General features: G+C 48.7%; 4 protein-coding genes across 4 annotated transcripts; all 4 read right to left on the bottom strand.

Moving 5' to 3' along the window:
• Positions 1–599: 599 nt before the first annotated feature.
• LOC135804783 (NAD-dependent protein deacylase-like) lies at positions 600–1,511 on the bottom strand. Its single transcript, XM_065318743.1, has one exon. It carries the CDS (start codon positions 1,509–1,511, stop codon positions 600–602), a length of 912 nt encoding a protein of 303 aa, XP_065174815.1.
• Positions 1,512–3,645: 2,134 nt separating this feature from the next.
• On the bottom strand, positions 3,646–5,647 carry LOC135827548 (NAD-dependent protein deacylase-like). Its single transcript, XM_065340027.1, has one exon. The coding sequence runs from the start codon at positions 5,528–5,530 to the stop codon at positions 4,619–4,621; it is 912 nt and encodes a 303-aa protein (XP_065196099.1). The 5' UTR covers positions 5,531–5,647; the 3' UTR covers positions 3,646–4,618.
• A 1,841-nt stretch (positions 5,648–7,488) lies between these two features.
• On the bottom strand, positions 7,489–8,046 carry LOC135804773 (uncharacterized). Its single transcript, XM_065318731.1, has one exon. The coding sequence runs from the start codon at positions 8,044–8,046 to the stop codon at positions 7,489–7,491; it is 558 nt and encodes a 185-aa protein (XP_065174803.1).
• A 76-nt stretch (positions 8,047–8,122) lies between these two features.
• Positions 8,123–11,623, bottom strand: LOC135804762 (uncharacterized protein K02A2.6-like). Its single transcript, XM_065318721.1, has one exon. The coding sequence runs from the start codon at positions 11,621–11,623 to the stop codon at positions 8,123–8,125; it is 3,501 nt and encodes a 1,166-aa protein (XP_065174793.1).
• Between the last annotated feature and the right edge of the window lie 2,805 nt (positions 11,624–14,428).

Raw genomic sequence — 14,428 nt, 5'->3', positions numbered from 1 at the left:
TGGTCAAGTGTCCAAAGAAAAATCTTCAGAGGGTCTTCCGTTTATAATTAGTTCGGTATGACAGAAGAAAGCATAGCACACTTCAGCTATACCAAGACAGTGACTGCACGTTTGTCCACGATTCGAAATTCTTTCGCTCTCGATTCTCCTCAGCGAATCTATATCGATATCTATATCAATCTCAGGATAACAACAACGATACAATACGGCAGGAAAGGTGCAAGCTCCCACGTAGGGAGCAACACACAATCAGTCTCCAAGTACTAGTATCGCCGAAGTCGCACCAACTTCTTTGATACAATACTCAATGTATATTAAAAAAAAGTGTACTTTGAAGTAGATTGCAAGAAGTTTGCAGTCCATGATCCAGTGGCTTACAATAGTTGTCTACACACAATAGTCACACATGTAGTGCTGTAAAAATTCTGTGAGAAAAATTTTAAAGTTAGAATTTGTTAACCGATCTAGGGTGATTTGCTACAGCGGAAACATGCACTTCATGTAAATTGAAGGACAACATTACTTCTGATACTGGCGCAGAGCTTTGCATGTCACTTGAAGCATCAGAAGGGCCCTTTTCTGCTATCCATTTGATATGATCATCTGGCGCTGCTTTCTAGGATGGCGTCGATACGCTGAAGGGCATCAAGACCGCCAATAGCCAAGGACACGTGGTCACCATTCCCTGGCACCTCTGGCTCTCTTGGATTTATCCGGATAAGGGTGCCGTTGCTCTGTCGGACAGTGTACTCACTCTTCATGCGCACCGTCGGCACAGCGAGGCCGGCGCCGATTTCAACAACGACAAACGCCTCCTTGCCGCCTAGAATTTTGTCAATGAACGCGTCAACGCGCTTGCCTTGCATTTCCGTACGGTCCGGCACCCACGTCCTGTCCATGAACATCAGTACGTTGGGGCGCGATAACCCCCCGCAGCCTGGGCACGAGGGCAGCGGTGTCTTTGCGTTTAATGTCGCCTCGTCCACCTCGAGTCTGACGCCGTTGTCAGCCGGCCATATCTCTTCACTTTTCGGACATTCTTGAGTGCCGGGGCGGCTGATCTGGCAGCATTGCAAGAACTGCAGTGATCCGTGGCATTCCTCAACCAGCTCTTCTGCAAAGCCAGCACGCTGAAAGTGACCATCTATGTTACTTGTGTACACCGCATGCCCAAGCTTCATGTTCCCACCCCAGCGGCGAAGTATGTTGAATCCATCATGTGGAGTGGTGGCATTGTACAAATTCATCCTATGACCAAAGAAACCCCACGCGAACGCTGGGTCATCTTCGAACCAGTGTGGTGTACTGATCGACGGTAGCGTCAGACCACGCTTCTTTAGCGGTGGATATGCTTTCCATAGTCCCTCAGGCCCTCTGAAATCTGGCAGCCCCGAGTCAACACCCATGCCAGCTCCAGCACACACGAGGAGAGCTGATGAGTTCTTCACTGCAGCTGCAGCCCGAACTATGTTAGCTTGCAACGTTGTCATGCTAGTATCTCCTTGGGCCATAATCCGGCCACGCTATTGCACCATCAATGGATCCTTCTAGTCAAGAATAGCAGGAAGCTGCAGATCAGCGCATTGACTGGGAACAAGGACTTGATAGGTGAGCTTCATCGAAAAGGACTCTGAACATTACCGTATTTTTAGCATTTTTGAGAGGTGAAAAGGGTGAAATTTAAAAAATTCAAGAAAATGTTATAAGTCGTAAAAAAATGTGTCGGCGGTCGGATGCTTTGTATGGATATCCGGATCATGGAGTGCACTAGTTCAGTCCAAAATTCTAAAATTGGATTTAGGGCCAACAAATTATACGACTGGAAAGAGAAACCTCTGCAGCCGGAACACACACAGAAAATTGCATGGGTTTATCTGGTCCCAAACCTGAGTTATGAGGCCACAAAGTTGGTATCATCGGCAATCGTCAGAGGCCATGCCACGTCATCAGTGATCGGGGATGAAGAGCGATGGCACAAAAAAGCTGGGTTTCTCAGACCTCATGAATATCATCAAGAGTACATAACTACACAAGAGTGTGCAACTCCAAAATGTGTAGTTATCAAGAGTACATGACTACACGTGTAGTTACATAAGTGGGTATACCCAGGTTTCAACAGTGCTCAACACCACAGGGGCGGAGCGTAACCACAAAGGTCAAAAAGAATGGTTTCACCAATTATTATAGAAACATACGTTGTAACGCTGCGTTTCATGCACGTAGGTAAATGCTAAGGCAATCATCAGACAACTAATGCTTTTGTCGCGGGATAGCTTGTTCTTATTGTGGGGGTAGTTATGTACTCTTGATTTCATCCATAACGAGTGATATACGAGTAATCGGTATAATCGTTTCGGCCCTAATAAGAACAGCTCTCGAACTTTTCGGAGAGTCTTCAACTTTTCCGAGAGGATTTAAGAACGCACCCTAAATACACAAGGCAGAACAACAACATATTTAAAAAAATACGTTTTTGCTTATTTCTGTACACCCTATCATTCGGCTCCTGACAAATGTATCATGTGTACTTACCATTGTGTCTATCTTTTTCAGAGCACTTTGATAGTTTTTCAACTCAATATGGATAGAAAGAGCTACCCCACGGTTACACAAATTAATTACTTTTCTTTGTTGCGGACAACCCCTCATACCCGTATTTTCCCCAATAAATGTACAGTGCTTTTATTTTTTCAAAGGTGGTCAGACCTGTACTACTGTATACATAGGAGACTGTACTACAGTCCATTCCATATAAGTGTGCACTCCTTTCCAGTCAAAGGGCCAGTGTGCACTCTTTTCCATCCAGTCAAAGGGCCATTGTGTATGCCCCATGGATTCTACCTGACATGTAGAATCCATGGGGCATACACAATGGCCCTTTGACTGGATGGAAAAGAGTGCACACTGGCCCTTTGACTGGAAAGGAGTGCACACTTATATGGAATGGACTGTAGTATTGGAGACGTGTACTTTTATTGTTTCTGGGAAGATTTATTGCCTGGGTTGGGTGGCAAACAACTCGTGATAATGATGCTCAGGTAAGGCTGTACAAACACCCAACCATGGTAAGAATCAGTGTACAAAGACACGAAGATGATGAACGGGTAAGAAAGACGAAGTAAGGTGGACCCTAGTATCTGTACCCCACTAATGCCCATCACATCATTCCGCCATGTACTATTATTAGAGACGTGTCCTTATATATTTTCGATCCTCACCCAACATGTACTACAATTGGGGACGTACTAGTTATGGAGACGTGTACGTTTAATGGGGAAAATACGGTATATGTTCAGTTACTATGGCACAGTTATTGAATATTTCTGTTGCATCAGCAATAAAGCGATGAAGATTGCATGGGGCAGGAGCATTGCACTTGTATGTGATAACGTAGTAACGCACATACAATACAAGCCCACCTTCACTTACTACTACTAGTACATGACTGTATACTGTGACTTCTACTAATCATATGCTCTTATGCACAACCAAAACTCTCACTCAGACACAATGCAAGATAAAACTGCAAACAGCATACAAGAACCCCGAACTGCATGACATCCTCAAGACCTACTTCAAGTAGGCAAACTCAAAGACTGGCAAACGGACTCTGATCGTGCAAGCTCATTATTCTTTTAGAAACTGGGTTTGTAGCAAAAATCACTTGCACGCGCATGTGCTTGTATATGCGTCACTATGGCACAGTTATTGCCACATGTGTAATCAATCAATCGTCAATCAATCAATCAATAAATCAATCAAAAATGGTCAAGTGTACAAAGAAAAATCTTCAGAGGGTCTTCTGTTTATAATTATTTCGGTATGACACATGAAAGCACAGCACACTTCAGCTATACCAAGACAGTGACTGCACGTTTGTCCACGATTCAAAATTCTTTCGCTCCGATTCTCCTCAGCGAATCTATATCGATATCTATATCAATCTCAGGATAACAACAACGATACAATACGGCAGGAAAGGTGCAATAATGACAGGTGTAGTGCAGTCCACACTGATTCCACAGTCAAAATGAGACTGCGTTCATTTGTCCAGCTGTAGTATCGAAACAGTCCTTTCTGGACCATGGAAAATCATCAACATTTCGAGAAGGAGCTTCGAGCAATGTTTGATTTCCTACATCGCGGTCGCTAGTTACGGGTCAAAACTCGACATTGAGACAAGAAAAGGCGGTCGCTGGTCGCGTTCAGCAGGTAGTCGCTAGTCACAGTGCATTTTTAATGTGAGACCGTCCGTGCCTGACGAAGTGGTCGGTAGTACCAGGCCGGTTGCTAGTCACGGTGGTCGTAAGTTACAGGTTTTACTGTATATTAAAAAAAAGTGTACTTTGAAGTAGATTGCAAGAAGTTTGCAGTCCATGATCCAGTGGGTTACAATAGTTGTCTACACACAATAGTCACACATGTAGTGCTGTAAAAATGCTCACGGTGAGAAAAATGTAAAAGTTAGAATTTGTTAACCGATCTAGGGTGATTTGCTACAGCGGAAACATGCACTTCATGTAAATTGAAGGACAACATTACTTCTGATAGTGGCGCAGAGCTTTGCATGTCTCTTGAAGCATCAGAAGGGCCCTTTTTTGCTATCCATTTGATATGATCATCTGGCGCTGCTTTCTAGGATGGCGTCGATACGCTGAAGGGCATCAAGACCGCCAATAGCCAAGGACACGTGGTCACCATTCCCTGGCACCTCTGGTTCTCTTGGATTTATCCGGATAAGGGTGCCGTTGCCCTGTCGGACAGTGTACTCACTCTTCATGCGCACCGTTGGCACAGCGAGGCCGGCGCCAATTTCAACAACGACAAACGCCTCCTTTGCGCCTAGCATTTTGTCAATGAACGCGTCAACGAGCTTGCCTTGCATTTCCGTACGGTCCGGCACCCACGTGTCGTCCATGAACATCAGCACGTTGGGGCGCGATAACCCCCCGCAGCCTGGGCACGAGGGCAGCGGTGTCTTTGCGTTTAATGTCGCCTCGTCCACCTCGAGTCTGACGCCGTTGTCAGCCGGCCATATCTCTTCACTTTTCGGACATTCTTGAGTGCCAGGGCGGCTGATCTGGCAGCATTGCAAGAACTGCAGTGATCCGTGGCATTCCTCAACCAGCTCTTCTGCAAAGCCAGCACGCTGAAAGTGACCATCTATGTTACTTGTGTACACCGCATGCCCAAGCTTCATGTTCCCACCCCAGCGGCGAAGTATGTTGAATCCACCATGTGGGGTGGTGGCATTGTACAAATTCATCCTATGACCAAAGAAACCCCACGCGAACGCTGGGTCATCTTCGAACCAGTGTGGTGTACTGATCGACGGTAGCGTCAGACCACGCTTCTTTAGCGGTGGATATGCTTTCCATAGTCCCTCAGGCCCTCTGAAATCTGGCAGCCCCGAGTCAACACCCATGCCAGCTCCAGCACACACGAGGAGAGCTGATGAGTTCTTCACTGCAGCTGCAGCCCGAACTATGTTAGCTTGCAACGTTGTCATGCTAGTATCTCCTTGGGCCATAATCCGGCCACGCTATTGCACCATCAATGGATCCTTCTAGTCAAGAATAGCAGGAAGCTGCAGATCAGCGCATTGACTGGATCATGGAACAAGGACTTTCAATATCCGAGATAGGTGAGCTTCATCGAAAAGGACACCGAACATTACCGTATTTTTTTGCATTTTTGAGAGGTGAAAAGGGTGAAATTAAAAAAAAATTCAAGAAAATGTTATAAGTCGTAAAAAAATGTGTCGGCGGTTGGATGCTTTGTATGGATCATGGAGTGCACTAGTTCAGTCCAAAATTCTAAAATTGGAATTAGGGCCGACAAATTATGCGACTGGAAAGAGAAACCTCTGCAGAACACACACAGAAAAGTTCATGGGTTTATCTGGTCCCAAACCTGAGTTATGAGGCCACAAAGTTGGTATAATCGTCAGAGGCCATGCCACGTCATGATCGGGGATGAAGAGCGATGGCACAAAAGAGCTGGGTTTCTCAGACTTCATGAATATCATGCATACACAGTGAATGTATGCGCGATATGCGGGTTTTTGCGGGTGTTGTTGGAGAGTGATGGAGAAACCCTCGCACATGTAGAATAATACTGATACCTAAATACACAAGGCAGAGCAACAAAATATTTAAAAAATAAATATTTGCTTATTTCTTTACACCCTATCTCCTGACAAATGTATCATGTGTACTTACCGTTGCGTCCATCTTTTTCAGAGTACTTTGATAGTTTTTCAACTCACTATGGATACAAAGAGCTACCCCCCCCCCCCCCCATAGTAGCCTGCAATTATTTCTATTGCATCAGCCAATAAAGCGATGAAGAGTGCATGGGGCAGGAGCATTACACTTGTATGTGATAACGTAGTAACCATGGCAACGCACATACAATACAAGCCCGCCCTCACTTACTACTACCGGTATAAGCGCACTCCAAGTGCATGTGGGCTTCAAAGATATACAAGCGCAGTCAACCCACGCCCACCGCTCTACCAAGTCGACTGTTGAAAGGGGCCGTAGGCCTGTTCGCGGACATGCTGCAGTTCCGTTGTCCCGAGGTGGCCCACCTACCGAGGGGCGCCGAAAAGGAGGCATAGGCCTGTTCGCGGACATGCTGCAGTTCCGTTGTCCTGAGGTGGCCCACCTACCGAGGGGCGCCGTGCATTCGGCCGTCAGCAACAGTTAAACAAAAACACAAGCACACTGTCAAGGTAAGGACATTATTGTATTATTGTATTGTATCGTATTGTATGGAATATAATTTTACCTCATTGGCTCAACAGGTCAATGTACATGTATTACTACAAAAAGCCAGAAAATCCGATTATATGGAGATAAAAAGGAAAAGAAGGAGCAAACCAAAAGTGGATGAAGTGAGAGAAAAATAACAATCCGCAATAAATTCTGCAAATACTTTTGCCTAACTAATATCCAAACTGATTGAAACCTTTTTGCAATACAATGATGTAGCCAATCAAAGGAAAAAAACATGTCCATCAGTTCACATGCACGATGAGCTACAAGTAGGCAAAAAAGCATAGCGTAGGGCCCTGAGCTTCCAAGCTCTCTCTGTTGTGTCTCTAACCAAGAGACTGTGGGTTCACACGTAGAGTTTACATACAAGTTTATTCTACGGTTGCAAAGCAATAAGAAGCGTTGAGGTATGATTGTGCTAGAGGATATAGGAGTTGTATCCCGGGTGCGGGATGCGTTGGGTGTTGGGTGGCAGTACAATGAATTGCTATAGAGAGTTCATGCCTAAGCGGTTGTGGGTTTAGGGTGGATCAATAGTACTTGCAATTAGATGAATACATGTCTGGTACATACACTACATTCCTCCCCTAAATGTTATGGTACATGTTGAGCTACGAGGTATTCCTATACGGCATAACATTTAATGCACAAGAAGAAGAAGCGGATGAGCTGAGAGCACGGGACAGCAATTGTGTGAGCAAGAAGCAATTCAGTCTCTCAGGCGAGCCGGCAGGACTCGGGCTCTCGGCGGGTTACGGCGGGGTTCAGTCGTATCTTGTGCCAGCGGCGACTGGACCTGCTGCGTTGCCGTAGTTGCTGCTACTGGTGTTTGCGCAGGCGGAGGTGTTGGAGTAGCAGCGGCTTGGACACTGGGTGGTGTCGGAACACTAGCTGGCGAATGAGCAGTCGGAAAGCACCAACTGTGATCCGGTTCTGCCACGGACGGCAAAGGCGCTGTGTTCATCGGTACGGATGATTGCGGAGCGGAGTCGGCTGACCGGAGCTGTTCAACATGGCGCCTCCATTGCTGGTCTGGGCCAACTTCCACTGTATAGTGGCGGGAGCCGTTTTCCGCTTGCACTGTGCCCTGAATCCACGGGTGTGGTGCGTTGGTGCGGTAGTCACGTACCATGACGGTGTCATCCACAGCAAACGTGCGCTCACGGTTCGCTGATCTTGCACTACGCTGAGCTGTCTGTTTCTTAGCAACAGATGCCTGGACACTGGGTTGAACCAGCGACAGCCGAGTGCGTAGCTCCCGGTGCATTAGCAGGGATGCTGGTGTGGCATTTGTTGTAGCATGGGGTGTGGTGCGATAGGCCAACAGGAAGCGAGGCAAGAACTCAAGCGGTGCTGTGGCAGAATGGGACCTGAGCGCCTGCTTCATTGTACGCACATCGTTCAGCCAACCCGTTGGTCGCTGGGTGGTACGGTGCTGAGAACGTGTGCGTTATGCCGTTGGTTTCTGTGAAACGGCGGAACTCATCGGCAGTAAACTGCGGCCCGTTGTCACTCACGATCTGGTCCGGCAGGCCATGTTGAGCAAACACTTCTCGGAGACGGCGTATGGTAGCCGGGGCAGTGGTGCTGCTCATTGGGAGCACTTCTGGCCACTTACTGTGGGCGTCCACCACAATCAGCCACATGTGCCCTTGGAACGGCCCGGCAAAATCAATGTGGAGACGCTGCCATGGCTTGGACGGCCACTCCCAGGGATGTAGCGGTGACTTCGGTGGCGCCGCCTGGTGTGCCTGACAGCCAAGGCAGGCCTTGCCGGTCTGCTCGATGTCTGTGTCGATGCCTGGCCACCATACAAAGCTGCGGGCTAGTGCTTTCATCCGAACCAGCCCAGGATGGCCACTGTGCAGCTCCTCCAGTACTCGGCGGCGCAGTGGGGAAGGAATGACGACACGGATTCCCCACATGACACACCCTTGGTGTAGGCCCAGCTCATCTTTGCGTCGTACAAACGGTTGCATGTCACCGTCGGTTGTTGACAGGGCCCGTCCGGTGCTGACACTGGTTAGGACCTTGGCGAGAACTGGGTCACGGTTTGTGTGACGCGCAATTTCAGCTGCCGTGACTGGAAGCGGGTCGATCTGGGCCATGTTGAACACGTCTGCCCAGTCTAGGCTCTCATCCTGTGGTGAGTGTGGCAACGGTAGTCGTGACAGGCCGTCAGCGTTTGCATGATCGGCTGATTTGCGGTACTTGATCTCATAATTCATGCTTGCTAGGAAGATAGCATACCGCTGTAGGCGGGCCGTCGTCATGGCTGGCAATCCCTTGCTAGGACTGAAGATGGCTGTCAGCGGCTCATGGTCCGTCAGCAGGACAAACGGTCGGCCAAACAGGTACGTGTGGAATTTGCGGACGCCCCAGACAATAGAGAGCGCCTCCTTATCGATCTGGGCGTACCGCTTCTCGGTGTCCGTCAGGGACCGTGACACGAAGGCAATCGGCCTTTCCGTACCATCCGGCATGATGTGCGAGAGCACCGCCCCCAGGCCATATGGCGATGCGTCGGTTGCCAACTGCACGGGTAGGTCGGCATCAAAGTGCATGAGGACCTGATCCGAGGCGATGGCTGCCTTGATAGCCTTGAATGCAGCCGCGCATTCAGCTGTCCAGTGCCAAGACTGACCCTTCCGGAGCAGGTTGTTGAGTGGATGCAGGGTCGTGGAGCAGTCTTTGAGGAAGCGCTGGTAGTAGCACACCATGCCCAGAAAGCTCCGTAGCTGGGACACGTTCTGCGGTGCTGGGGCTTCGTTGATAGCCTTGACCTTGCCATCAGTCTTGCGCAAGCCGTGGCGACTGACAATGTGTCCACAGTACTCGACTTGGTCTGCAAAGAACGTGCACTTGGCCGGGTTGACTCTCAGGCCGTGGTCCGACAGACGACTCAGGATGCTTTCCACATTGTCCAGGTGGTCATCGTCGTTGCGGCCGGTGACAATAATGTCGTCCAGTAGGCAGGCCTGGCTTGGGACGCCGTTCAAGATGCGGTCGATAGCCTGTTGCCAGAGCGCTGGGGCAGAGGCAACACCGAACCCGAGTCGGTTGAGCTGATACAGGCCCTTGTGCGTCGTGAGTGTGAGGAGTGGTTTGGATGCGTCATCCATCTCCATTTGGAGGTATGCCTGCTTTAGGTCGATTTTGGTGAATCGCTGGCCTCCAGCCAGGGTGGCGAAGACATCTTCCACGCGTGGTAGCGGGTGCTGGTCCACCTTCAGGTGTGGATTCAATGTGGCTTTGAAATCTCCACAGAGACGAACTGAGCCGTTGGGCTTCATCACAGGCACAATAGGTGTCGCCCACTCACTCCACTGTACCTTACTCACGATACCCAGACCTTCCAGCCTGTCCAGTTCAGCTTCCACCTTTGGCCGCATGGCGTAGGGCAATGGGCGCGCCTTGAGGAAGCGAGGGCTTGCATCGTCCTTCAGCTGGAGACGAGCCTTGGCGTCCTTGAGCTTGCCAAAGTCGTCGCTGAACACATCGGAGAATTTCTCCTTGAGCTGCTCAAGACGCGTACCTGCTGATCCTGGATGCTGCTGGCCAGGGGACACGGTTGCGGAGGGGACGTCCGCCATCTCGACCTGGAACAAGCGCTGCCAGTCGAGAGCGATGTGGGCAAGCAGGTCCCGGCCACAGAGCGCTGGCCCCTGCGTGTCCACCACATGCAGTGGTAGCTCCGCGGATTGATGGTAGTATTCCACGCGTGCTACGAACGTTCCGCGAGGATGCACGGGCTCGCCGGTGTACGTACGCAACTTCAGCTTGCTCGCGGTGAGAGGCGAGGCAGACAGCGACTTTCGATAAATCGCACTCGGAATGATTGACACCGCAGCTCCAGTGTCGACCTGCATGCGGACCGACTGGCCATTGACGATAGCATCAATCCAAAGTGCCTTCCTCACGGTCGCGGGTGTCGTTTCATCCGTGGCGACTGCTGGCGCTTGAAGGACGTCTGCGGCTAGAAGAGAAAGTGAATTGAACTCGTCGTCGTCCGCGACATCGACAGCCAAGCTGTGGCAGGCGCTGCTACCACTTGAGCGTTTCGCTGAATCTGTCGATCTTTCCGCGAGGCGCTTCTTGCAAACCTTGCGGAGGTGCCCAGTCTTCCTGCAGTGGCGGCATTCATATGCCTTGAAGGGACATTCACTTGCGCCGTGTGCCGTCGAGCCACAGCGGAAGCATGCTGAATAGCTCGTACGGGATTGACCTGAGTTCGCGGACTTCGCACCTCCGAACGATGGTCTGCCAGCACGACGATGTTGCGATGTGCCCAGAACGTGTACACCAGCAGCAGTGGCACTGCCCGCGAGCTCGGATGCATCGCGAGTGGCTACCTCCAGGCTGTTGGCTTTCTCGATGGCGGTCTTCAGAGTGAGGTCCTTCTCTGCCAACAGAACTTTGCAGAGAGCTTGACTCCTGATACCACACACGAAACGATCCCGCAGCGTGGTATCCAGGACATCGCCAAACTCACAGAATCGTGCCAACCGTCGGAGCTCCGCGAGGTAGGCATTTACTGACTCTCCTTGGCGTTGATCCCGCTTGTGGAAACGGTATCGTTCCGCGATCACCAAGGGCTTCGGAGCACAATGCGCAGCCAGCGCGTCGGACAGCTCCTTCAGCGTCTTGTCCTTCGGTTTGTCCGGGCTGACCAGGTCAGCCAACAGTTTGTAGGTCAAGCCACCAATCAGGGTCAGGAAGGTGGCTACTTGCCTGTCTTCGGCCACATTGTTGGCAGCGAAGTACTGCTCGACGCGGTCATAGTACGTAGACCAATCCGTCGTTCCAACCGAAAATGGTTCCATGGCTCCAATTGCAACGGCCATCTTCGTCGCCAGTTGTTGTGTCTCTAACCAAGAGACTGTGGGTTCACACGTAGAGTTTACATACAAGTTTATTCTACGGTTGCAAAGCAATAAGAAGCGTTGAGGTATGATTGTGCTAGAGGATATAGGAGTTGTATCCCGGGTGCGGGATGCGTTGGGTGTTGGGTGGCAGTACAATGAATTGCTATAGAGAGTTCATGCCTAAGCGGTTGTGGGTTTAGGGTGGATCAATAGTACTTGCAATTAGATGAATACATGTCTGGTACATACACTACACTCTCGTTTAAAATAATCTTCAAGAAAATTAAAAAAAAATCGTAAAAAATGCGTCGGCGGTCGGATGCATGCTTTGTACCGGTATGTAGTGCACTACAGTGTAGTTACTGTAGTACATGTACATGTAGTACTAGCGACTTCAGTCCAAAATTCTAAAATTGGAATTAGGGCCAACAAATTATACGACTGGAAAGAGAAACCTCTGCAGAACACACACAGAACATTTCATGGGTATATCTTAGGGGTGAAAGGATTATGTGGTTTAGTCGATAAATTAGTCGAAAAAATCTAGTCGATTACGATTTTTCTAATCGCTACAGCATTTTCGTACGACATACTATACGGTACGACGAAATATCCGGCATGTGCAGTGTGTCTACATGACTTTACTGCGTGCAGCACATGTACCAGAGTACGAGTGGATGCGCGCGTGCAGCGCTCACAGCGAGTTGCTCATGCTCTGGATACACACTACACGCGTAGACTCTACCCGGTAGATCTACCTGATGTACTCTCTAGATCTATTGTATGACACGCGGCTCTTTTCTCTGCACCGTGCACTGATTCGTACCCGCAAACTTTCGTTCCGGTTGCTTCACGGAACTCACTATTCTGGACAAATAGCCTTCAGAATCAGTTTGTGCCTGTGCGACGGTCGATGTTTCCTTTATTTTTTTCTCTTCGAAGTTCCAAAATTGATTGTAGTTGATGCAAAATGGTGAGTTTTTTCGTCAGTGGTGCTTAATCGATAATAATCGATAAGTAATCGATAAGTTTTGGATTAACCGTTAAGGAATATCCCTTAATCGTTTCACCCCTAGTATATCTTGTCCCAAACCGGGGTTATGAGGCCACACAGTTGGTATGCAATCGTCAGAGGCCATGTCATGCGAGTCATGATCGGATGCAATCAATGTATGCAGAGCGATGGCACAAAAAGCCGGGTTTCTCAGACCTCATGAATATCATGCATGCACAGTGAATGTATGTGCGATATGTGGGTTTTGGTGTTGTTGGAGAGTGAAGGAGGAACCCTCGTACATGTAGATGTTGGACGGGATGTGCTCTGCTTCGATGAATTGAAATAATCACCTCCTGCTCAAGCACCTCCAGAATCTTGACATGAAGAACAGTATCGGATTTACAAGCCAAAGGTCTGCTCGCTCCGTCACCTAGAGCACCTCAAATAGTGCACTCCATAGCCGACTTCAGCCGCTGCGCACAAATTCTTCAAACTACTAAAACGGCTACTCTTACAAAACCACCAGTTCTCAAGTGGGGAAGGCCTTCTCGCTTATGTCATGACATTGTATTCGTTGCAATGTTGTATCTCGACTCCGCCGTATCGCTGATGTTTGCTGCATGGCATACGCTAATATGCGCTGTGTGCGGTTTGCTGTATACGCTGTCATGTCATGTTATATTTGTGTATGCTTTTCGTATACATGTACGCTGTTTTGCATGCTATAAATAGCTGGTGATATTAGTGTTAGTTTATTATACTGTTTTGCATGCTATAAATAGCTGGTGATATTAGTGTTAGTTTATTATTTATATTCGATGAAGTGAAATATACCCTTAAAGAAGCAATAGTTGTCATCGTGCAGTGTCGTCGTTCGATCCTGACAATTTAGAGAATCACAAGGGTTCACAACATTTGGCGACCACGCCAGGATCGAAGCAAGCATGGCAGAGGAACTACCGTATTTTCTCTAATAAGAGAAAATACGGGGTTCTTATTTTTTCAGTGACAGCTCTACCCGTGCTACTATTACTAGATTGGGCTCATATTTTTTTCAATTGTCAACTATCAAGCCAACTCCAGTCTATACAGGCATAAACTGACCATATCAAGACTGATTCTTCAACCCTAAACTCAGGAATATTGTCAAAACAGATGTTTCACAATAGCTTTGGCGCGAGGAAGGAAGCAGTAGATCAAAAACCTCCTTACAAATAATTATGTTCTTGGCGTGTTGTACTGCTGTTTTATATGCAGTCAATATACTTGTTGCATATTCCAATTGTGACCCGCGCTACTATTAGTGACTGTGCTCTTAATATTTCCTCACCCCGGGTCATTATTGGAGACTGGGCTATTATTGGAGACCTGGGCGTTTATTAGAGAAAATACGGTATGTAATTTGGAAGCCAACTTTATCGCCAACGGAATTCGGTATGGATTTGAAGGCGATAGGTTGATGGAATATGTGGAGCAGAGGCTCCGACAGTGCGAGGAGCGTGAGGAGCGCAGTGACAGACGGCAAGAGGAGGCGCTCCGCACCGAGTTTGACAAAAAGCTCAAGGAGATTAGCGAGCGCATCGCCAAGGCGTATGAGGGTGATGGTGAAGCTGCCAGTGAGAGTGCGATGGGAAGTACAGCGGAAGCTCCCAGTCACAGCGGTGGGCGTAAACCGTTGATAAAAATCCCCTCATATGATGGAACGCAGCCACTGGAGCGTTATCTCGACCTGTTCGAGGACATCTGTTCCAAGAAAGAGTTTGAAGAAAGCGAATTGCTGCTGCGAT

Source organism: Sycon ciliatum, chromosome 1 (genome assembly GCF_964019385.1).
Source record: "Sycon ciliatum chromosome 1, ocSycCili1.1, whole genome shotgun sequence".
In the NCBI taxonomy this organism is placed as follows: Eukaryota; Metazoa; Porifera; class Calcarea; order Leucosolenida; family Sycettidae; genus Sycon; species Sycon ciliatum.
This window is presented reverse-complemented; position numbering and strand designations above follow the sequence as displayed.

Excerpts from the sequence above, each read along its gene's own strand:
- LOC135804762 (XM_065318721.1), bottom strand. The coding sequence starts at position 11,623 with ATGGCCGTTGCAATTGGAGCCATGGAACCATTTTCGGTTGGAACGACG.
- LOC135804773 (XM_065318731.1), bottom strand. The coding sequence starts at position 8,046 with ATGCACCGGGAGCTACGCACTCGGCTGTCGCTGGTTCAACCCAGTGTC.
- LOC135804783 (XM_065318743.1), bottom strand. The coding sequence starts at position 1,511 with ATGGCCCAAGGAGATACTAGCATGACAACGTTGCAAGCTAACATAGTT.
- LOC135827548 (XM_065340027.1), bottom strand. The coding sequence starts at position 5,530 with ATGGCCCAAGGAGATACTAGCATGACAACGTTGCAAGCTAACATAGTT.